Below are 24927 nucleotides of genomic sequence, written 5' to 3'. Positions count from 1 at the left end.
TTAACCACATACAATTTTGCCGAATTATAATTACATCTAAATTGTTTTAGTATCGGTAACATGTTTTCAATTAAAAAACTGTCTATACGGAATGAAGAGCGTTTGTTGGGGACGGTGTAGACAGCAAAAAGCAAACTCGTATCTATTATTACTCGAATCTAATATTTTTATTTATACAAGTATTGGTCATCTGAAATAATGCAGCTTATAAACTACGGAACTACTACTAAAAACCAATGCACTTTGGCACGGGACTGAGCACTAAGTCTTTCTTCTGTATACCCATAAAACCCTTAACAACTCGACAATCGAAACAAATTTAAAATCCGAACATTCTACAATACTTACCGACTTCGATCACCGATACAGTAGTGCCCATTGTTGTATGGCTCGGGATTATTACACTCTCTGTATTGGGTGGAGACACCAGCGCCGCAAGTGCGTGAACACTCGCTCCAATCACTCCACGGGCCCCAGCCACCATCTCGGGGGGCAGGAGATGGTGTTTGCGCCACACACGTTTGGTTTTGACACCACTGTAAAGATTACTTATTATTATATACGATGAAAAACATATAAATTATGTTTACTGGTAAATGAATAGTTTTTTCTTAAGGGCTCGATTTTCGATGAAACAGTTACTTAAGAAATATTAATAATCTATCTTCCTTCAAATTTCTTCTGTACAAACTTTACCTGTCCAGAGGGATACGATCTCTAACTTTCATACTAACTACTAACTGACATGAGACTGATCTTGATCTTGATGTGCACTTTTTATTTTTCATGTATCCTTTTTTAGTTTAGCTTGTTTTTTTGTTCCTGTTTAGTTGTGTCTTGATAATTATATAATGCGACTAAGTTTTAATATATAAATAAACAAAGAGAAAATTTTAATACAAATTTGCAATAAATAATGTGACTACAGTTTTGTCAGTTATTACGTGTAAAGGTCACGCGGGATTTTCCCAGAACTATAGTTGGTATAGTTTCTGCTGTGTTTTAATCTTTATAGTATTTGTACAATGTAATCTCAGTCACTCTTATTTTATACAATGAGGTATTCATTACACATAGAATAAACAGACAATAGTAAGAAGCGTTAGTAAGTACAATATTAGTACGGCTCTAAATTAGTTGTCTATTAAATTGTCTTTAGAAGATTTATTAATAATCTAACATGTGCAGTGTAACTAGCTCACGATATTAAACGGCAGATATTTTAAGTACGGATATAGGGCAGGATAAGACTCTTATTTCATTTCTACTATGAGTAAAATGTATACATTTAACGACGAGTAAACAAGTATCAAGTCACAAACAGCGATAAAAGAATAATAATATGAAACGGGGAAAATACCGAATACAATTATAAACAACTATTCCCAAACTCTTCCTCATGACTCAATACGCAACTGCATTTCAGGATTTCACATATTAAAATATTTATAAACTCTCTTAAAATATTTGAACAGACTGTTTTGTTTTGACAGAAACTGAATGCTAAGATTTGGACCTTTAGACAATTAAACCTGTTTACATTGAATGAAAAAGACAGTTGTATGTATTTATTAAAATAAAATGAATACATATAAGTACAGTTTTTAAGCCAGGAGATTCTAAATAAAAATCATACGCAATATTAAACCTTAAACATATACAGTGTTCAGATTATATTTATTTAATTATTACCATTAATAATTTCATATATATTTTTATATATATCAGGATCAGGTACGAAATTAAAAGCACGATGATTTTGCGGTGAATTTTAATTGTGACGCAAACAGGAAATGCCTGCGGAAGCAGAAAAACAAAATGTACGAAACATATTTACCATATTTTCTCCACATGGAGTACCGGGTGCGGCTGGCCGCAACATTGTCTTGCACGTGTTATTCACAAGACACCACAGATGTTCACAAAGTTCCGAGGGCCTCGCACAAACAACTGCCTCTGCACCGAATTGTAAATGGCACTGGGATGCAGCATCAAACATGACTCCCGCTGGGACCTCTGGATAGACGTAGGGTTCTTCATCTGTTGGTCTGTCACTTAGGCACTCACCCAGTCCAGCGCTATAAACGAAAATGTCGCATGTGATTACAGTAGATAATAATTATGAAGTGAACTTAAGTTTAATTATACGCGTTGGTAATACAAAAGGATATTTTTCTATAATTTTTTTTGTTATTTAATGTGTTAAAATATGAACTCTGTATAAAGTACTTCTATCAAGACACGTAGTAACGTGTTAAGCTAGGATTAATATTTATAAAAACCATATGCTCATAAATAATATATTTTATCTAAAGCCAGTTTATTCACCAATTAATAATCGCTCTATTAAAATATATGAATTGAAACGCATGTTAATTAGTTTTGAAAAATATTATAATAAATAATTTCCATTACGTCGATGAAAAAGTATAGCGGATGCGAAGTATACGTTCACTTAGAAATAATACTATAGCTAGGCTCCACGTTAGCCATTATCTTTCTCATCTCGAAACATGGTGCCTTTGAGTATGAAATATGACAATATTATTTTTTTCCTTACAAGCACGATTATGTGATAAAATTTGTGTCTTCTGACAGGAAACATTTATTTCTGCACCGAGGACTTACCACGTTTTCTATCTATACACTTAAGTGACCGTGTGACCTAGAACTTTTTATTGATAGTTTTTAGCAAATAATTTATTGTACAATCATAACAGCAATATTGTAAAACACTTTTAGAAAACCTTCTGAGATGTAAACGACAGTTGTAATAAAGTTATTTGCATGTTGAATTTAAATTAACATAATAAGATTAATAATAATGCTTAAGCGACATTCTTAAAACATAAATCTTACCGTGTTATCGTTGTCATAAAAAATATTTTCCTTAATTTTATTTTAAAAGTGTCATTTTGCGTACATTGTTTTGTCAGTTTCGAATTCCATGTTTAAAAACGAAAAGTTGAAATATAATTGGGCCAATGGCTTTGAATGCGTACCGCGATCTTTCAGGTTTATTTTGTATTCATTCTTGTACCAAAACCTTATAATTTCCCATACAATCGGAGTCGTTACGGTACAATTGACGTATTGTTTCTTCAAAAAGGCAGCGAGAGCAAAGGGTGAATAAATAATAAATATCGAAATACCAATACCAATTAGAAACATATGATTTTATATATGACCGTTCTCTTCAAGTAATTATTATTAGTTGTTAGTTGTTGTTGAAAATAAAAAAAATAAACTCACTCTAAAAAGTTGGTAACATCTCGTTTGCTGCATCTTGACCAGGCCACTTGCACGGTGTCAGCTTCGAATATAGGTGTCATTATATGCAATGTGGAGCCTTCACGTCGGTGACAGCCTATTTTTTCAGTATCGTGGTATAAACCAAAACTAGAACGATAAAAAATATTTATATTTTTAATAGCGTAACAATAAACTAATAACCAATATCTTATCACTCGTACTTATAAACTACTTGAAGACAATGAGGTTTTTTGATATGGTTATTAATAATAACAATAACTTTCATTTAGTGCATATATACTCCGAATGGTAACTAAATAATAATACAATAGTTTGGTAAGTGTTTTCCGCTAAAACGGCAGAATATTGATTGGATTGTTTTGTCTGTAGTTCTACGCAAAAATTAAATATTAATAACGATTTTACATATTACAGAGTAATTGACAACCATAGTATATAGGTTAATTGGTTTGAAATGTAAGGTAATAATAACATAAATAGGGATATTTTTATTGCATAACAGGCATTTTCGATGTTAACAGGTTCATTTACTGATAAGCGAAGACTTTAATTTAAATTATAACGTTTTACTTTTAACTGTTAAACATATATGAATATGTCTGTGTTGTCTACAAGTATATATTATCATTCTTTTAAAAGTAAAGTTAACAACGTTCTCATTAAGATTACGGACATAATACGATACGCCTATATTATAAATAGAACATATTCATTCATTATTCTTCATTGATAAAGATATGAAAAAAAGAACGTGTGGGCTGATAGTGCGGCGTCAATGCACTCGGTGCAATGACTCGAGTGATGCATATGTCTACAGAAGAAGGTCATTGGCTGGGCCTTGCTGTTTACGTAACTTACATAACCAGCGTTTGTTTTAGCTATTGTCTGGTGCACTGTAACAAGACACTGTTTTCTGCAAATACAACGAAATGCAATAATAATGACGCAATACGCGTGAAACGACGTCTCTTCCCAAAGGAGTTACGAAAGATGGGAATATAATGATCTCGGTTACTTTATTACGTACCGTAATAAAGTATCACGTACGTGTGTTTTAACCATACTTTACTATGTGATTTATCTGAATTTGTAGGATCCATGATAAGGTCACGGGGCTCCTGATAATGACTGTATATTATCACTAACAGTTTCGTTAGTATCCAAAAGGCTACTAAAAATATAAACTGCGTCTTAAAGTAGAACTAAAATAAATATTCTTTAACACTGTTTACATATTTTGCACATATTGAATCTTAGTTACCTAAACAACAAACGGAACAACAAAACAGTGGCGTATATTTTAATATGAAATAGGTAAATCTAAATGCAACGTCCTTCCAAACGAATGAGTCAGCCTCGAACCAATACGCTAGGCAACCGATTCCAAATAAAACACCGTAGTACCGATACAGGATTACAGCTAAGACATTTCGTTTCATGAAATATGGTTGCGCCGGCGCCGGCCAGTCGCTGATCATATTTCTGTTATTTTTACTGATGAAAATCTTAGTTATGTTTTGAATATGTATTAATGTTATTAATTTAAATAGAATGGGTTTATTTTTAATATAATATCGTGTTAATTCCGTGTGATTCTGAGTGGAATTAAGATAAAAGTACTCTTTTTTATATTAACGACTACATCTACCGAGAAAAGCATCAGATTTTTATATATTACAAGCGCATTAGGATTTGTACCCAATACTTAAGCAGCTGGGAACATCACCCAGCCAAGTATTTACCAATGCTCTACGCTATTAACTATATCGTGAGACGTAAATTACATAACATCTAAAAATTTTACTTAAACATTAATAACGCAATTATTTTTGTTTATTTAGATAAAAGGCGATATTTTCATGTGAACAACAAACTATCGAAAATTTATTCCAAATGAAAGCGAACGCTTAGGCGTATTAATAATGTAAATTATACTTGTAAAATCAATTCATACCCTGAACACGTTTCGAAACAATGAAAGTTTAATGGATGTAGATAGTAATTGAGATAATGCAGCTCATAAATTGTGTTGCAATGTTATAATAGCCTATAGCGTGTTAAAAATTATAAATTGCAGCGATAATGAATAGGAGACAGGTTTGTTGAGTTTTTCAGTATATCGTTATTTATGCAAGATTATTGTCAGGCAGGTCAAATAGTAGTATGTTAATGCATAGGGGCTACTCATCCCTGAGCTGTTCGTTCGAACCTTGACTATATGTCAATGGGTTTTTATACCAAAAATAAATACTTCCTCATGTGGATCATAACAATCATAACGATCAAACATCGTCAGGAAATCGGTATGTCTGGGAATAATAGCATGTGTCTGGCTTCGCAATTACACAAAATGTGAATAATTAACAAGAATTTGACAAAAAGGAAATATTAACGTTCAATATTTAGATATAAAACAATTTATCAGAACTATAAAAATGCTGTAATTTTTTAATGTAATTTCGTATGTTTAATAGCGATGCATCTCTTTGATGTTTATAAAACATCTAAATATAATCTTGCAACTGACTCTAATAAATTATTCGAGTTACCGAGTAACATAATATATTTGTGTCGTATTCTCTAGAAAGATCTGTTTTACTGTATTTTTATTAACATAAATAATTATTCTCGCAATTAAACAATGTAATTGAAGTGGGACATGGTTAACAAATAACAACTCTAATAGGAAAAAAACATTAAATCGGCTAAATTGAGGTTGTTCTTTTAAATATTTATTATGACGTATACGTTACAGAAAATTAGTCGCGATTATCAATTTGTATAGTTATAATTGAAAAGTGTTAGTAACATTCTTAAGGTATCATACATTTATCTTTGGGGCAGGAGGCAAACCAGGAGGCGGGTACTTTGAGTAAAGTGATAACCGCCGCCCATGGACATCTGCAACGCCGGGGGTTAACGGGTGTGTTACCGACCTTTCAGGGAATGGTACCATGGTTGAAATTTACCTCTAGTGGCAGCTGGTTCCACAAAGAACACCAGTTCCATGTACATTTATGAGATATACTTACTTATGTCCCAACTCGTGTGTGATAGTGTGAGCGAGCATTATGCCGTTGTCTTCGTTGACAGAACAGCTCCGGTCTGGTTTGCACATGCCCGCCACATGGGCCACGCCAAGAGTGCTGAAATGTAGATATAAATTTATATATTGAACTTCAAATATTATTCGTAAGTATTTATTATAAAGATATACAAATAATATATTCAACATATTATGCGATTTTACATAGATGTTTTTTTTTTCAAGTAGACGATCCGTCTTTTGTGCCTACGCCGAACAATTATTTACGTACGTGTAATTATTTACATCTGCGTCCGAGTAATAAACAGATGTATGCAAGTTAACATACAGTACAACAATATACAATAAAATAACCTTAAATTATTTAATAAAGTATTAATCCCCTTCCTCATTGAGGAAGAATATTACAAGAATATTTATTGTTCACCAAGCTCTCATAAGACTTTGAAATAAGAAAAACTACTATTTGATGCTTCTTTTATGTTTAAGAATAAACTTATATGAATTATTAAAAGGTTGTTAGGAGTTCAGATTAACTAAACATAAAAAAAAGTGGCTATTATATTTTGTATGCATTTGTTCTTACTTAAAATAATTAATGCGTAGATTTCTAAATTATATCTCGTATCCAATCACGACGTGAATTTATTGCAGATTGAGTGATATGAAGATTATGATCTTATTTATAAATTGTAATAATGTTATTGAGTATCTAATATTTAATGGTTTTCTTAGTAAGGTCAACGTCTTTTACTTCGGTGAGTAGATAGTGACTGGGGAACGTCATTGAAAAAAAAATTGATTTTATTTTTAGCCCATCAAATCCAGGGTTACCAAAGTAGAAGAACAAAATGTGTTTATTTACCATTTACTTGTTATATTATTTATTTGTTATTTTTTATCACGTCTATTTTTATAAAGCAAAAACAATTTAAATGTGAGCCCATTTTTAATTCAAAGTGTAAGCATTATCGACGTTAATCGAAGCTGGAGCGAAAGCTATTTTTGCATTATATGATTGTTCCATAGCTAAGTGGATCGCAACGACCAACCAGACAAGCCAGGAATAGTCTGCTAATAATACATGTCTGATTCACGTTGAAACCGTTGAAAAGCAAAATTAATTCTTTCTATTATGTAAATAACACTCACGCCTTCCACGCGACGTAGCTTCAAATTTATTGTCATTTTTATGTGTCATAAATATTATTTGTAGTAAATATTTTATTTCAATATGACGAATTTGTCAAAAAATAATTTTGTGAGTATAGTGTGCCGATTTTCAATCAAGAAGCATGTATAGCATTACTTCTTACTTTTAAATATATTTGGTATGCAAGAGACTGTAACATCGTTGTCTCTTTTTATAGATATAACTATGCCCTGTGATAATCAGTGATTGACTGATTGTTTATCAGTGTTATATAGCCTTCTTTAGTAAATTATGTATCCAACACAATAATAATTGTTTCAATTTAAATCAGCAATACCTGAATTAAGTGCGTTCCAAACAATAAGTATACATAAAATAACTTGAGATTCGTTATTGGAAACAAATTTGTTTGTACCCAGTCTTCCTGAAACATATATTCGGGTATTAGCATTAATTGTACTCATACTAAGTGTAATACGACTGATTTATTTTAAACACTACTGTACTGAGAGAACGTTCCACACTCGAAAAAATAAATTCTATCTTAAGTATTTAAAAAAATACTTTTGGCTTTATTCCGGCTTTTCTCAGTAGAACTCGACCACAGAACAAGTGGTAATCAAAGAAATGCCGCATCAAAGTGTTTCACAAAAAGTATATCGAAATAGAGTTCAATATATATTTTGAATTACAACGTCTCGATAACACAATGTACACCTAATAGTCATGACCACAAGTAGTATTTAAGTTTAAGTGATTGATTCGCCGCAATTCCTGAGTATTTACAAGTAAACATAGTGGTTTATGACAATGTTGCACGCGTTGATGTCTTTTCTAAGAAGCAATGAAATATGAGACAAATCGTTGTGCCGATTCATATGGAGGTCAATTGTGTAAATCTTTGACGTCAGTCTGTAAATTGAAAAGACAAATATCGAATAAATTGTTATTTCATGAATGAAAAGTTGCTGGATATTATTCTGATATTGTGGCAGGTCGATTTCTATAATTGTTTGCTGTCTCAGTTTTTGTCAAGAAGGATCACATAACTTGTATAATTATACACTAAGAAAAAGTATTTAGCATTTAAATAATCATAAGTAAAAAAACGAAAACATTTTTCTTAACATGACACGAGAAACTTTCAAATAAATTAGCTGTAATTTTCCGGTTTCATTATGTAACTTGCAATTTGTCTCGCAATCGCGAAGTAATTACGATTTAATGACATTACATTTTGATTTAACATCTCTTTTGTATAGAATCATAAATCATTCTGTCTGATTCAAGCGTTAAATTCACCACAGACTATAAGGACGGGATGACACAACTGTCATCGGTGAACATTTAAATACACTTCATTTTCATCTAATCTTTTTGGATAGTCTGAATAGATGCATGAATTACACAAATGCCATGTGACATTTTCATTTGTTCGTTTATGCATTATGTTAAAGTACAGATTTTTTTAAATTCCTGTTATAATTATTTAGTAACAGGTTAGTATATTCGTTTGATTTAATTCATCCGTGTAAATATTAGTCTCATGTATATAATTTGTGAAAAATAAATTTAAATGATTTAGTCAAGCTATTTAATAAGGAACTACATGCGATTCTTACATATATTAAACACGTTTTTAATGAAGTTTTTTTGTTAATTATAAAACCTTGAAGTAAACTCAATACATTATTATTTTAATGGCGGTTGTTTCCTATAGCTAAATATAATGCAATGTAAAATATTATGTAATGTTGAAGTAATTCAAATGAATTAATTCGGCTTAATGGGGGCTTTTATAGTAAAAGAAAATCTTTTTTTAAAGTAAATAAATAAAAATTATTCTAATACAAAATATTTATTTATAAGAAGTTATTTATTTCATAATGCATCCTTATGAATTGTAATCTACCAAATTAGCAATAAAATTCACCAATTTCGTGAAACGCCTTCATAAAACACATTAACAAAAGGTGAGATAAGTTGTCGAAACGGCAGCCAGACTGCATGGCGTCGCTCGCCACTCGCGGCCACAGCCCACAACTCAATCGAAAGTCGATAACAATTTATCACTTTATGCTTTATCATTATAATATCTGATTGTTATGTCACGTGAATTATTATTGTATATAAGTTCGAAAGTTAAAAAGCTTAGATATTTCCCGCCGTAAAAAATATTCCTCGCTATATTCCATTTATAAATAGAACATCTCAAACGAAATTTAAAATTTAAATATTGTATTAAAAGTTATTCAAGTAAAGTAGACATGTTTATTGAATGGTCGCGGTCTACTGAGTATTCGTTGACCCAGATTACGTAGGCGTGTATGGTATATTTGCGAGTATTGATGACTGCAATTTTTTGTGCAGTATGCATAATTCATGAACGTCTGCGTAGCCTGCGGCTAACCGTTACAGGCACATTGTCTCGTGATTGCCCCCTTCCGAGAAGATTCGACTACTCGTATGTACCGTTTCGAACATCAAAATTCCGTATCTGCTTTCGATGTTGATAGACTTGAATATTTCTTAAATTACTTGACGAAAAACTAACATTGCAATTTACTGCGTTCAAGAGAAGACATTAACATTTAACAGAAAACATTAACATTTGCCTATATTTAAGATTACATGAAGCATTTATCAATAAACACTTATCGGTAGCTAAAGTAAACATAAATGCGTTAGTTTTTTATCCAATATTACATAAGGCCATCTGTTTTACGTCAGATCGATTCTAGATAGTTTCGTTGTTTAACAGATATAAACGTATTGCGTTTACTGCATCCCGAGTCTTAAATAGTTTGTCTATACAAAATATTTACAGTAATATAAACTAACGAAGTCGGCTATTACTCAGCTTGTTAAAGAATTTCTCGTTAGTAACCGATTGATGTTTGAGAGGTGTGGTTACATGTATGTAGAAATAAAATAGTATTTTGTTACTAATTACGTAAGCTGTATAGACTTTTGTTAAGTGCCATTAAACATCCTTGGCCTTAATGTCGGTGTTTCTGAAGTGCGTACAAATTTGGCGCGCGCGGTCATGCCGTTATTCGTAAATGCAAAAAAAATTGTAAGCGGAATTCCTACAGATTTTTATGATAAAATTTTATACGATAATGATTCTCCAGACCTCAATAAAAATAAAATGATATTAAATTAATTAACATAATATTTTTTATCGTTGAACGAGATTTTACGTCAATAATTGTAAAGGCACGACCTTATTTAATATTAGCACTTGTTATTTTACCGTCACGCATTTGCAATAAGCCTGTCAGATGATATAAAGTATGGTGGTTGAAAATGTCGTGTCCTTATTGGACTAAAACAAGTGACTACAGTAGGGATATATTAAAATATACTTGTATCATAAATAATTAAATTGTTCATAACTATATTTTAACTTGCATGCTTATTTGACATGACAGTGCTGTTCTTTGTAATTCTGTTATCCAATTTAGGTACTACTTTCATAAAGAAGAGAAGATTATCGTTACCAATAAGTATTGTTAGTGTTGATGTATATGGTATTTCTGTATATTCTAGAAATATGAATAATTAGAAGTAATTCTCTAATAAGCAAGAGTAGTGAAGCAGGTGGTATAAGTTATAGATTGCGGTCGAACACCGAAAGTGTTCTATTTCGGAGTTCGTTACTCACTGCCACTCTACTCAACAAACAGACGCCTGCTTTACCATTGACCTTGTCCCGATACATGATTGCAAAAATTATTACGATTATCAATAACTATTAACTATCTGCGTTTGCCAATTTTATTGCGTTTTTATTTAAGACGATCATCGGTTTTGCATCTTTGATTGGTCATTTAAATATTGAGTCGATAAAAACTAGATAATTTCTTTTTTTTGTACCGAGTTTTTTATGTACCGACCCACAAAATAAAACAGGTTTATAGAATTTAAAAACCTAGAAAACCGAGCTCCTTCAACTAATCATACAAGCAAAGTAGCAGGTAGAAGGAGCACTGGCCATAGACGCACGTCTTGGTTGCAAAACCTAAGACAATGGTTTGGTCAAAGCACAGGAAAATAAAACTAGCCATGATGATGGAAGATAAAATTTAAATATATCATTTATTGACAGGATAGTTTTATATTTCTGCGTTACTCTGTAGCAAAAAAAATGATTTTCTTTTCTTTTTATGTTCCATAATTTTGTACGAGCTAGTGGATGTATAAAATGAAAACCGTTATAAATATTACGTAGGTAAAAAAATTACCGTTTTTTTTAAATATACAATATTCAACTTTGTAAGTATTAAAAAGCGAAAAATATTTCAAAACTGCTTAATATGTTCAACCGTGACCAAAGTGATAATAATTTAAGCTATTTTACTACAGCATTTAAATAATTCCTCTACTATGTTTTATATTTTTGGTTATTTTAAAAGAGTTTGCTTTTAAAGGATAACTAAGCCATAAAGTATGATAAAAATGGCTCTGAAAGTTTTTTTAAACGTATGTTCGTAAACGTAGAGATGATATAAATAAATATTAAAACAAAAACTACTGTCAATTTTTTAATGGTGGTTACCCAAATTTAGGCAACTGAGTCACATATTGGTATTTCAATGAATATCTAAAGTTGATATTGTACAAGTAATTAAAAATAATGCAAATTGTAAGGCCCAATGAATGTCTACTGCCTTTTAAATGAGTTTTAAGTTGAGTGGTATTTTCAGAGAACAGTTCTTACCAGATATAAAATCAATGACTTACCTACAAGGTGAATCATGTTGACTGCATATGTCTTGTCTAGTCACCAAAATAGCAACATCGTGGTGATTAGGGTCTTTATCATCATTTGTGTTGGTTTGATGTTGCCAACGGCAGAACGAATTGAGTGTGGAATCAGCGTTTGTTGTTACTTCCAAGTCTGGTGCAGCTTGCAGTTCTTTTAAGAGTATAATTCTAACAACAACAACCTTTATGTAGTTGCCGATTGATGGATCCATGTATAGAGAGGATACCTGTATAATAAAACAACATTATTTTTTTATCTTCTGTATGAATAAAAGTAAATAGATCATCTTTATTCTACCTTTATATAAAATATTTTGTTTCCACAGATTAATAAAACAAAAAACGAGAAACTATCAGATACACTGAAACAGAGATAAGATTAATTTTCTCTCCAAGGTTACACTGTTTGAAACTGAACATCCGTTCTTTATCTAATCTATCTTTCTATCTATATTTGCTATCATTATATTGTCTTACCATATTCATTATAGTAAGGAGATACGTTTCCAAGCTTCCCTGCTCGTGAAAATCACTCATGGAATTGTCGCCTACTAGTAGAACCTCTACGTGCCGTGGTTTGCTAACAGACCTTGTTTTCCGCCTGGTTTGGTTTAAACTCCATCGATTACGTGATTGATGGTGGGTGGTATGATGTTTCTAAAACAAAACAGTAAGGAAGTCATCAATCATATCTTTATTAAAACGCGAGCAAGCGTATGTTTTCATTCAACTTTGCATTATTATTAAAAGCTACTTTACTACGTTGACATGTCATCACCTTTTATGCAATAATAAATTTATTTGATAAATATTTAAAGTATATATATAATTACAGATTATTTTATCTTTATAAATTAAGATTAAATTACCTTGCTAGACCTTGAGTTTTTGGATCCTTCATGCTTGCCACTTCGCTCATTTTTGATTTCCCATTGATACCGAGGTTGCTTTGTTGCACAATTTTTTGATCTTCGTCTACGTCGTCTTGTACGAATCCTTCGCGGCGTTTGTTCAATTCTCTGTTTGTTATGGGTTTTGCTCTTGTAAAGTTCTCTTGACATACTATCTTCAGCAGATATGCTCTTGGAGAGGGGATGTAGTCTTCTTTGTTCCGCTTTTCTAGCTTGCTGTCTTCTATACGCCAAAGGGTCTCGTCGCAACGCCTCCAATTTTCGCCGTCTATCTTCTAAGTAAGCTCTTCGTCGTGCGTCCATAGCCTCTTTGTGGCTTCGTTTTGGGTTAGAGTATCTTTTATTTTCATAATGTTGTCTCACATTATTACTAAAACTTTTACCACCAGCTTCTCTCTTTTTTCTATAAAATGATTCAACTTTGTCAACGGCTGATCTCTTAAAGATAATATGGGGACGTCCCTTAGAGCTATCGGTGGGAATTTGATTTGATGGTTCGATCCAATATTCTCCTTGTTCAGTTCGCAAATGACCAGCCTATAACAAAAAAGTGTTTATACATTACCATATGTGATCAATAATATTAAAAGCGTAATACTTCTTGCTTAGATTGTATTTGAATATGATATATTATATTATCGAGTTGAGAGATCGGCTAGCCTGTATGTCGCCGACCTTGTCAATAAGAAGGCCATACGCAAAAACCAGCACTTCTCGGTATTATAGATTTTAGAAGGCAATCGGAGTAACGATATTAATGTAGGTGGGTCCCAAAAAATGGCTTTTTATTTTATTTACAAACGGAAAAGCGTAATTCAAATCTATTAAGTTTTTCGAATCTTATTTACAGTTACATCATGAAATACGGACACCACAATTCACTTACTTTATTTTAGATTAATTTATATATACATTTTATAGATATAACCAGTCGAAGAAGATCGAAAGTTGATTAATGAAAACTGACATGCGTCTACGCAGCGGACTCAAGGTAAAGTATATTTAATTACATCGTGTCTATACTTTTTGTTTGACCACCGCCACCTGAACCGGTTACCTCTATTTTAAGGTATAATTTAAATACCAATGTTAATACCTATGCTTAATGGACTTACTAAATATGATATCGCATACAGAATGCCGTAGCAATAATAAAAAAATGTAAATAAATTTGTTGTTAATAAAAACAACTTAATTATGATAACTATGATGTAACGGAAGGAATCCAGTATTCATTCATCCAAATACGGGGTTCTCTTTAGAGGAAAAACAGGGACTAATTTATTATTTGTAAGATACGGAGGCCGTCCATTTGATATAATATTGTAGTATCATAATTTTAAGCTTTGTTCTTTTAAAAAATCTAATAAAATTGCTGTCTAAATAAAAATTGAATCGACAGATTCACAACATTCCAAATGAGTAAAATTTATTTTGTAAATTGAGAAGGCTATTTACAAATGATGTTTATAAAGGAATTCTCGATTTTCAGACGTGAGCGTTTTCTTTGACGTTATGTCGTAACTATGTAGTGATTATCGCGACGATCAGTTGAACAGGTTTACGGGCGGCGTGTAAAATTAAACACAACGTTATAGTTATGCGTGTAATCAATTTGTTTATTTTTTTATATTAAGATGTAAATTCAAATTGTGAGATAATGTATTGGTTGTTTATCTACATTTTTGTTACCAGTAGAATATTTTTGAACGACATCTTTCGGAAATTAATATCAAATTAAATATACCTACAGTTTGGGAGTTTAGCTACTATTTGAATATTTGACGAAGTTCGGTGTAAAAGAAGGTGATTATAAAACCGCGAGTATTATTTGCTTATATTTTCTGTACCAAAATAAACTAATACATATACAATGATATTATATTTACCTTGTTATATCAAAATTAAAGCTCTAGCTAACTGACAAAATAAAATTCAGGCTTAACTGCCTAGTAACAAAAATATTTACTTATAAAAACATATGATATTAAGGAATTTACATTTTCCTGACATAAATAACTGTTAAAGAATTATCTCAGACATATATTAAATTTTTATGGAATGTTATCGCGGGACGAGATCAGATTTTTCTCGCTTAACTAATAATTATAGCTTCAGATTTTAATGTGCACTGTGTCAAAAATCACTAAGAAGTTTAACGACGCCTGACCTAGAGGTCCTGCGTTCGTTCCCCGACTGTGCAATAAATCAGGAATGCATCGTGAGTGTTTGAAAATCGACGGTTTGTGTGAAGCACAAAAGGCTGATCACCTATTTGACTATGAAGGAAAATATTAAGGGAACGTATACGCTAACGCTTACTTTTAATGTATAAATGTTAAAGTAAATGACACAGACCACTTATTTATGAATTGACTTCACAATATACTTAATCAAAAGCTGAAAAAGGTGTTTCACTGCTTTCTTCATCCAGTAGTGCTAGTGTAATAGGACTTTCGATTTCGTAGCTTAGTTACGTCGTTGTTTTACGAGTGTATGTTATGAACATATATAATGATACTATGATTAATATGACGTATGTAGAGCCACACATTTTAAATAAAAATTATATATATATTTTTTTAATTCTAAGAATTTTTACAAACTTGTTATGAATACAGAAATAAGTTATATATATATTTCAATTTCAACAACTCATAAACAGAAATCGAATTCTTCTTAATTATCATAATTCTTCATTACAGTCTGAGGTAAGTATTTTTTCCTTTAAATTCGCGATTGTTAAGACTAAAAAATATAATGTTCTCCGTAATGCTTGTCGGAGACCCATAAATTACTTGTAAAGTTAAAGAACTCATAAGCATACCTATTGTATGAAAAAAATTAACAACGAGTACGGCCAGTAATATATTGTTTATTATATTTTTGACTAAGAATTACATTTACATTACACTTAAAAAATTAAGAGCATTATAGCAAGTGGCCCAATAGTAATTGTAGTTTACATACGACGACTATTTTATCTTTAGGGCTAGATTTTACTGAAATGCTTTTTTCTATCAAAATTAAATATTAAACTTAAATATTATCACTAACAAGACAGCTCTAGTAAAAAAAAGAAAATGTTAAAATACATGAACAACCATTCATAAAAAATAAATAGTCTGTTTCCACTTTTAACCAAAATACTCTTTATCTATTGTGGCAATTTGTATTTATGCTGTGGTGTAAAATATCAGTTTAAACGGTGCAATTACACTGTTTTAGATATTGACAATAAGAGGTACTAAACATTTGAGTAGTTCTCACTGTTGTAAATAGAATACATAATATAATACCTTACCGGTTTTGATTTGAACTTGGCTTTACCAATTTACTAGACACAACGTTTATCATCATTATAACTTAGAGTGTAGATAATACTTACAAGTCCATCGCAAGCAGAGATAGCGATCTTCGAGGAAGGTTGTCCCCGTATGGAGCCTGTGTAGTGGCAGGAGGTAGACAATTCGTTTGGCGGCGATCTTATGCGCCCGTGCGTGCTATGCCGCTCCACGATCATAGCTGGTGTGATAAATGCTACTGACGGCCTGTGGACAATAGATAAAGAAACTGTGAGATGAAGTATATATATATTTAAAAAAGTAATTAAATTAATAATACAAAAAATATATTCGTATATAACTTGAAGTTATAACACATAAATCTTTTAATGTCTGTAGGTTTAATAAGATCATGATGTATACACATTAAGATTGAAAATAAATTAAATTGAAGACGTTATAAAATAGATATTTATGTATTACATTTATATAATCTTAACCTACGCTGTACATAATAACAATTAAAAATATATTTAAAAATGTTCCTCTGTCAGTGGACCTTTAATAATATTGATAAGTGTAGATTTTAATACTTTGCAAACACAGTTACATTATCAGAATATAAAACGTGCAGTAAATCAAATCAAATCTATGAATATATTTAGAACAGACCAATCGTAAAACATGATAATTTTTAGCAATATAATGCGGTTTTTTATGGAGCAATAAAACTTTAATAAACTTGTACAGATATAGGTCAGTATTGAATTAGCATTTGATTCCAATCAGAGGTTATTGAAATAAGCCGACAAAATTAGAAAGTTCACTTAATTTTAATTTACGAAGCAGAACATGCTTTCATTTTATTATCGTATCGTAAAACTGTATTTGGAATTACTTAAACTATTATATTATTAAGACTAATTGCTAATAAACCTATTTGATTTATTTCTTACTAGTTTTTACTTATGACGTTGATGAAGAACATACACTATTGTTTATGTATATAGGTGTTTACGAAACTCTATACGTATGCCAAAATATTTTAGCAATTTCGACGTAATAAAGTATTTTACTCAATTGAGTATTTTTGATTGATTTGTGACCCTCCACAACAACATAGGAATGACATAAGCTCACGCTTCATCACGTGACTATTTCCCTACACATCTTATTTTCGATAGCGAGTCACATCTGCCGTAAATCGTCGGCTTCTTAACATGAAATATAAAAAAATCAGTTTTCAAAAAATCTAGTGTGAAACATTGCTTTTGTGTATAATTTATATAGTAAAGAATTCTGTACATATTTCCACATACGTAGCCATTAATATTCACAACCGTAATTACACAATATTCAAATATTCGAGCCGGGAATAAACGACGTATTGTTTGTTCCTTTTGTATGCCAACTTCACACCCATAAACATAAATAACCATCGGGTTTTAATTTCAGTACAAACTCGTCGAACTTTGAAAAATGTTTTCTGTGGGCAATAAATTGCATTTTGAAAGCATATCGTCCAAAGAATCTGTCCTCTATGCTTGAACACAAAAAGTAGGTTTCTTAGCGAGAAGATTTATTGAGTGAGCACTCTGTGGGTATTGAGGTCTCGGAATTCATTTAAAGAAAAAGAAAAGGGATATTCAATTGCCTACTCATTATATCTAGGACGATTATTTTTCAAATATATATATTTATATATTTCAATAGGTATTTATTATTATTGTAAATACTTGACGTAAACTTCGGTAATCATGAAAATATCTATGGTAGGTACTACAACCGTCTTCATATTTAGATTTCTGTAGCTGTTTGTTTTTTTAAATATTTTTTTAAATATTATTGTTTACGATTTTTTACCAAGAAATTTCTCATCTATAATTTCACACACGGAGGACTGTAATTTCGATATAAAATATTATTCCTAAATCAAATATTCTCAACTCACTTTGACATATGAAAGGCAGTAATTCCAAGTGTGAGTCCAGTGAGATTCTAACACGGAAATATCCTTGAGCAAGTGCGCTCAATCGATAGGCAAACAAATTAAGAGGCCCCTAAATAAACAATATAAAGCTCATTACGGCAATTAACGGAAGCAAATATACTTGCCCCAGAAACGTGTCTATAATTATCAGAGAGAGGAATCATTGTTAGAGTTTTTGGACATTTAGGATACTGTGGTTTTGTTTCGATTGATTGGCTATAATAACCAAAGAAATACTGACGGGACAAATTTTATTTCCGCATTAAATTGCAATGAATTGCATTAAATTAAATTAAAATAAAATTAACAATGAAACAACGCATCATGATCATTAATAATTATAAACATTTGCAAAAACGTCAAATGCATGGCATTAGTCCAGATTTCCAGCGGTTTTTTGGGTATACTATTTTGAGAAGTGCCTTTGTTGTGGCTTTACAAAAAAGAATATTATTTTTACGAGAATTGTTTACGTCTAGACTGTTTATGTGTTGCTAAGACATCGTATGATGGTTACACAGTAGTAAAATAATCATAATCTGACGTCTTGATACATTTGTCTAGTCTAGTCTCACAGTCAAAGTTAGTAGTATTTACCCTAAAATCATACATCTTACCATAATTTACTTCAAACCTTCTGTCAAGGTCAAAGGCCCTTGTGCCGTGTGGCCTAATCATAGTCTGATAAGGGACTCTAGGGGGCACCCTATGAGTCCGAACTTTAATATAATTTTAAATGATGTTAGAAACTATAAATGGACAATAATCTCCAAAAGACCAAAATCACACAAAAGCAATTTTGTCTGTCGATTGCTTTAAGCTACTTTCTGATGCTACTGTTATCTGCAGTAATATTTTAACGTAAAATATAAACATAGATATATATATATATATATATATATATATATATAAATTGGATCAAAATCTTTGATATATAATTACAACACCAAGACGTAATAAGTAAGCTTCAATTCTAAAATAATTGATGTCGTGGCCATCGACTGTAATAAAGGGTTTCGGTCGCTTGTAAGTACAATGTTAATGAACATTAAAGTTTCATACAACCTCTTTAGGAGTTATTGATAGCACGTAAACCCAAATATAGCCACCACACGTTACAATTGAAATTATAGTGGTATAAACAAGACAATAGTTTTTGCCTAGTTTGTGTTTAAGGATTTCTAGTTTGCTCTACTAACTGATTACAATGCTAAAAAGGAAATTGGAATGCGGTTTGAGCTTGCGATCTTTTATTTTATTGTACTTTTACGAGGTCTTTACTCTCAAGGCATGAGCAGCTCTAATTGAATTCTTACGGCAATATATCATTTTTAAAAGATGCTTATAATTTATGTAAATACATTCCAGATAGTTCTTACAAAACCTCAAATAACGGTAAAAAATTGTTTTTACTTTTTATAACACTCTCTTTATTTTATTTTAGTAGATAAACATTTCAATTCACTTACACGCAAAGCTTAATTTTAAATCAGAGAATTAACATCGGATCTAATGATTTATAATTATACATACATGATTAGGTTTAATTAGAATTAATAAAAATGGATTATAGAAAACTGTTTATAAATTTAAAATAAGTGTTTTACAAGATCAAATAGTTTGTAATGTAAGCTAATTGCTAATTTAAAACGTTTATTTTTCTAACCATTAGTATCTTTTATCTGTGTTTGTGTACCTACGTACCAAAGAATAGATAAATAATTAGACCATTTTCCGTATACCTACTGAGTATAATTAAATATCTAATATATGAACATACGATTATAACATATGACTTGCAAAATTGTATGGGTTTGTGTAGGATGATATCGCCCACAAATACAAATTTTAAGTCATTCTCGTCAAGTCATATCTCGTTATTAAAAAAATAATTAATGATTTTAAATACGTATCTAATTAGTAATGTAAAAATTCAATCTTATGTAAAGTTAACCCAACGACTTGCCACAAATAACGTCTAACATTAGTGTTGCCAACGAGAAAATTTATTATAAACGATGCCGATTTACTAACTATTAGTTCTACACTGCCATTAACTGGAAACATTTTACTCTTTAACCCATAGTATAACTGCTTTAGTCAGTTTTGAAAATCACTAAGAAAATTACACGCAGATAATAATTACCATTATCTTAAACTCGATAAGTGTTAAGTACATTTAACGAATGGAAAACTTGCTTTAACAAATTAACTATTAGTAATTACATATATATATATATATATATATAACCTATAAGAAGGCTTCAATTGATGTGTTTTTTAAGAATTTACTCTGCGCCTATATATAAAAAATTAATTAAATTTCGAATTATGTTTGTTACGTGCTACGCAGTGTTGCGGTTACGAGTTCAAACAACGTAAAATGCAAAAACATTAGCAAAATTGTGTGTACTTAATTGCACACAATAAAGGAAAATTGTTTCAATTCGCAACACGACTTTTCAGGATGACCTTCTTTCACAATTTTCTGCATTTACCATTAATTATAAATTACCCATAAATATTCATGAAGTGTGTCCGATCATGCGGCGACTTTCAAATTGTCAAGTTTTTGTCTCCCGTCATAAAAATGCATGATACACCGTCTACTCAATCAGATAGTCTATCAAGTGAGGTCATGTCAGACGTGATTTTTTCTTTAATAAATACAAAGTTTTGCCAACCACTTCCATAGATATTTGTGTTTAGTTTTTTAATAAACCTTAAAATAAGTTTACTTTCTAAACCTTAATTTATATAATAGTAATGTTTAAAATATACATTCGCTTCCCGCCATCTATGGGGATTAGATTATTTATTAAAATAATAATAGCAATGTTTACGTATGGAAGACTTTTGTGTATAATAATCTTAGTATAAAACCTTCTTGCCGTTTGTATACTTAGAACTTTTAAAACAGGCAGTCGCGGCCATAGTTTCATGTTTCTGATTCATGAATAAACCAGTAGCAGAAGTATGTTTCCCAAATGTCCCAGTAAAGGCTGACCCTTACATACTTTAACCTGAGCGCATGCGTGTTATAAAGTTTATACTATAAGTTGAAGAAAGTATCTTTTATATTATATATATATATTTATGATTATATATATATATAATTAACAAGATATTTACACAAGTTTAGTGAGTTGAAAAATGAGGCCATACCAGACCATGTCTACTTTTTGCATAGAACTATTAAAAGTGCAGACTGTTTAGAAATGCGTACACAGAGTGCATAGTTTCTCAGTAGCGGTGCGTGTTGGTCACTTGAGTAGTGACTTGTGAACGAGTGATAGCATAGCGAGATTTCCAAGAAACGATTGCAGACGAAAACTGGCTTCCGCGGTACATCTTTGATCTTACTGCAACAACCGCATAACTCAATGAATCCGATCTAATCTGTCCTTATATTGGACCTTGACACCTCCGTGCTACAATTGAGGTCGTTTAAATGATTATTGATAGATTGAATTGAGAAAATCCGCGTATATGACCATATAAGACTCTTTATGAGGGCAAGGTTTTCAGTGAGAGACTTTTATTAAGTATATTGATACATATACCTATTATATAATAATTATATTCAAATTATAAAATTGTACCACAGGTTTTCGTGTGAATAAACAGTACGTCGAAACGTTATATGTAAAGAGTGCCATGAGATAAGTAGAGAAGAGAGGTATGGTTAGGGTGATATTGTGACACGTGATCTATGACTCTCACCCAACACACTTTTGACTAAAGATGTCTTAGCGTTACATAAAGGTATTATAGGAAAAGCACGGTTAAGAAAGAAAAATACTTAGTAGTAAATCTTATTTTTAAATTTTTTTAAATTTTTAATTAACTCGACTTTTCAAGTGATTTTCAGCAATTAGGTTTTCTAAATAATGTAAGAACTTCGTATATATGAACGTAAACAAGATAATATTAAGTATAAAATGTTTCAGTATTGCCTAAGTATAAATTATGAACGAGTTCAAATGCCTGGCGTTGATGTAGATCCAGTATTTAAGTTCGTTGCCTACCAATATTCATGTTTACTGCTAAATTATCAATTAAGAGAATATAAATTGATTGCTTGCAATAAAGTATTATGAAAGTTAAACTGTATTGTGATACTTATGCGAAACTAATTATATTTTTATATCAATAACGTAAACCGATAAATAATAGTCCAATACTCCAAATGAAATGAGTAGAAATATGGCAGAATTATAAATTTAATATGAAATAATATAAACCCAAATTAATAAGAAAGGTTTGGTTGTTTAGGTCAATGGACTCTGAATGCAGCTGAATGCGTTTTATTATCTAATCTACATTTACAAAAAGATTTAAGATAAGTAAATCAGAAATATAAATAAAACATAAAACCAATAAATCATTAAACCTCGTGAAACTCGCGAATTATATTGTCAAAAGGGTATCCTGAGTTTTATTAATGAACGCTATTCTGCGTACATTAAATTAATAACAGTTTATAATTTTAAAAGTTTAATGTGTTAAGGTACGGTTTTGCCAATCATTTATCAGTTTTACTTATTTTATTTGTATTTTATAACCGCCAGTATAAAGTGAAGTTGATACTTAAACTGTATAAAATAATTTAAACTAAAATGCATTGAGTGAATAAGTATTATTACAGTAATTATTAAGTTAAAGTAGATATTTTTTTTCTCTTTTGGAAAAGTAATATTTTTTGTAAGTGGTCCACTGTTTTATATTCTTCCACTATCTTATATTTTATAACATTAGCTCTTAAGTAAACTGTAGAAATTTTTATAACATATGATTTAATAAATAAATAAAAGTCAAATTAATAATTTGTTTAAGGTAAAAATAATTAATTATATATCTACATTAATTGTTAAGCGTTTTTGACTTGTTCTAGGCCAGATCAATCCATATATAATTAAGCGAATACAAATAAGAAAGATTTTTTTCCTTAGAAGCCACCATTATAGGAAACAAAGTATATAACTATTTTGTTTCCAATAAGGTTTAAAATAGTCGCAAGCCCCACATAATAATTTGGGGAAGGTATTCTTTGTAGGTCAGACGTGTCCAGTTAATCTAACCACTATGTTGATTTTATCTTTTCGTTTATTGCATTATCTGCAGGAATGCTGTCGGGTCCAGATTAGGAATTCATTATATCTAAGGTTAGAACTCTCTAGGTATTAAATTGTGTAACTCGGGTGGAGTTTTAGGAACTAAAGTTTTGTATGTCTATGTCAATAGTTAAACTGCGATTAAATTATAAGTAGATATATATTTAAAAATTTAATGAATATTACACCCCACCTACTACCTTATATGGTTACATATAGGATATATATGCCTCTGGGAATGCGTTAATCGTTTTTCACAAATACCGCAAACCAACACAATGTGTAAGGCTGCCCGCATATATCAACACATATTTAACTTCTTCCTGAACAATGTATTACGAAATATAGTATTGGTACACATATGTATTATTTGTAATGCTTATATTGGTTCGGTTTATAATATAGTATTTTGCATTGTTTTTTTTGAGGAACTTAACTTTTTTAACGGCAAGTGACTTATTTTTAATAATTGATATTGTTAAGACAACTGTCTCTTTGTGATATATTTCTTAAATATATATAAATCAAAGGATCAGCCTCCCGGCTCTCATGTTATACGTGTTTCTAAGATGGCGATTACCTCGTTATATTTTTCCTCACTTTACAAGTTGATGAAGAAAAATTAAAAGAAAAATTGTTAACGCATGATGCATTCAAACCCCAATTAACAACGTTTAAATTCGCTATGCTAACACTATAATTATAACAACGAGATATTATCAGTATTACCCAAAACCAAATATTATTAGAAATTGTGTTGTCGCTATTTCATAATTATTTATAAGACGAAAATATAAGATCAGTTTATTGCAGGCATCCTAAAATATTGCATCCACCGGATAGAGTTCGCGAATTTAATAAGAATTAATTCTTGCAAATTCACTAATAGAAATGTTTCACTGTTAAAATGTCTCGAAATAGCTTAGATTTATAGTAACTGTTCACGATTTCACATATAGTATAGACCGTTAGGCGAGTAGCCAACATCTTGAAAGAAATTAATATCTTATAAGAAGAATTTAGTCTCAGATGTCCTACATTGTTGACTTTAAAAGCACAGTAGGATTTAACTTTTATTTATTTTAATTCACCTCAGAGGAATTGAAAGGATTGAGAATTGAGGTTCACCTCAGACGGATTCAGTTATGTTTCTCAGAATCTGTTCAATGGTACCGATGCAATCGTCTCAAGGTCTTTTACGATCTATGGAATCTTATTTTACAAATAAATTAGCGGATATTCGATATAATATATATTTTACGAACTGCAGCTTTTATCCTATATAAAGCTTCTTTCGTTTAAGTTTTCAAGAGTTGATAAACATTGTTTGAGCTTTTAATCTGTGCACTCCTTATAAAAAACTAATAGAAGTGATATATCTCTTCT

At 30.8% G+C, this 24927-nt stretch overlaps 1 protein-coding gene across 2 annotated transcripts in view; it reads right to left on the bottom strand.

Moving 5' to 3' along the window:
- Nucleotides 1-24927, bottom strand: part of LOC123706752 (A disintegrin and metalloproteinase with thrombospondin motifs 7-like) — a 65148-nt gene that overhangs the window by 6580 nt on the left and 33641 nt on the right. For both annotated transcript variants that reach the window (XM_045656139.1, XM_045656140.1), the window contains exons 4-11: nt 16542-16704; nt 13112-13690; nt 12720-12899; nt 12219-12469; nt 6306-6419; nt 3253-3399; nt 1838-2078; nt 349-536 (exon numbers count right to left, since the gene is read on the bottom strand). In XM_045656139.1, the coding sequence (XP_045512095.1) occupies nt 349-536; nt 1838-2078; nt 3253-3399; nt 6306-6419; nt 12219-12469; nt 12720-12899; nt 13112-13690; nt 16542-16704 (1863 nt within the window). The remainder of the gene's footprint in view (nt 1-348; nt 537-1837; nt 2079-3252; nt 3400-6305; nt 6420-12218; nt 12470-12719; nt 12900-13111; nt 13691-16541; nt 16705-24927) is intronic.

Source organism: Pieris brassicae, chromosome 3 (assembly GCF_905147105.1).
Source record: "Pieris brassicae chromosome 3, ilPieBrab1.1, whole genome shotgun sequence".
In the NCBI taxonomy this organism is placed as follows: domain Eukaryota; kingdom Metazoa; phylum Arthropoda; class Insecta; order Lepidoptera; family Pieridae; genus Pieris; species Pieris brassicae.
The sequence above is the reverse complement of the archived record's forward strand: the minus strand, read 5'-3'. Positions and strand labels throughout refer to the sequence as shown.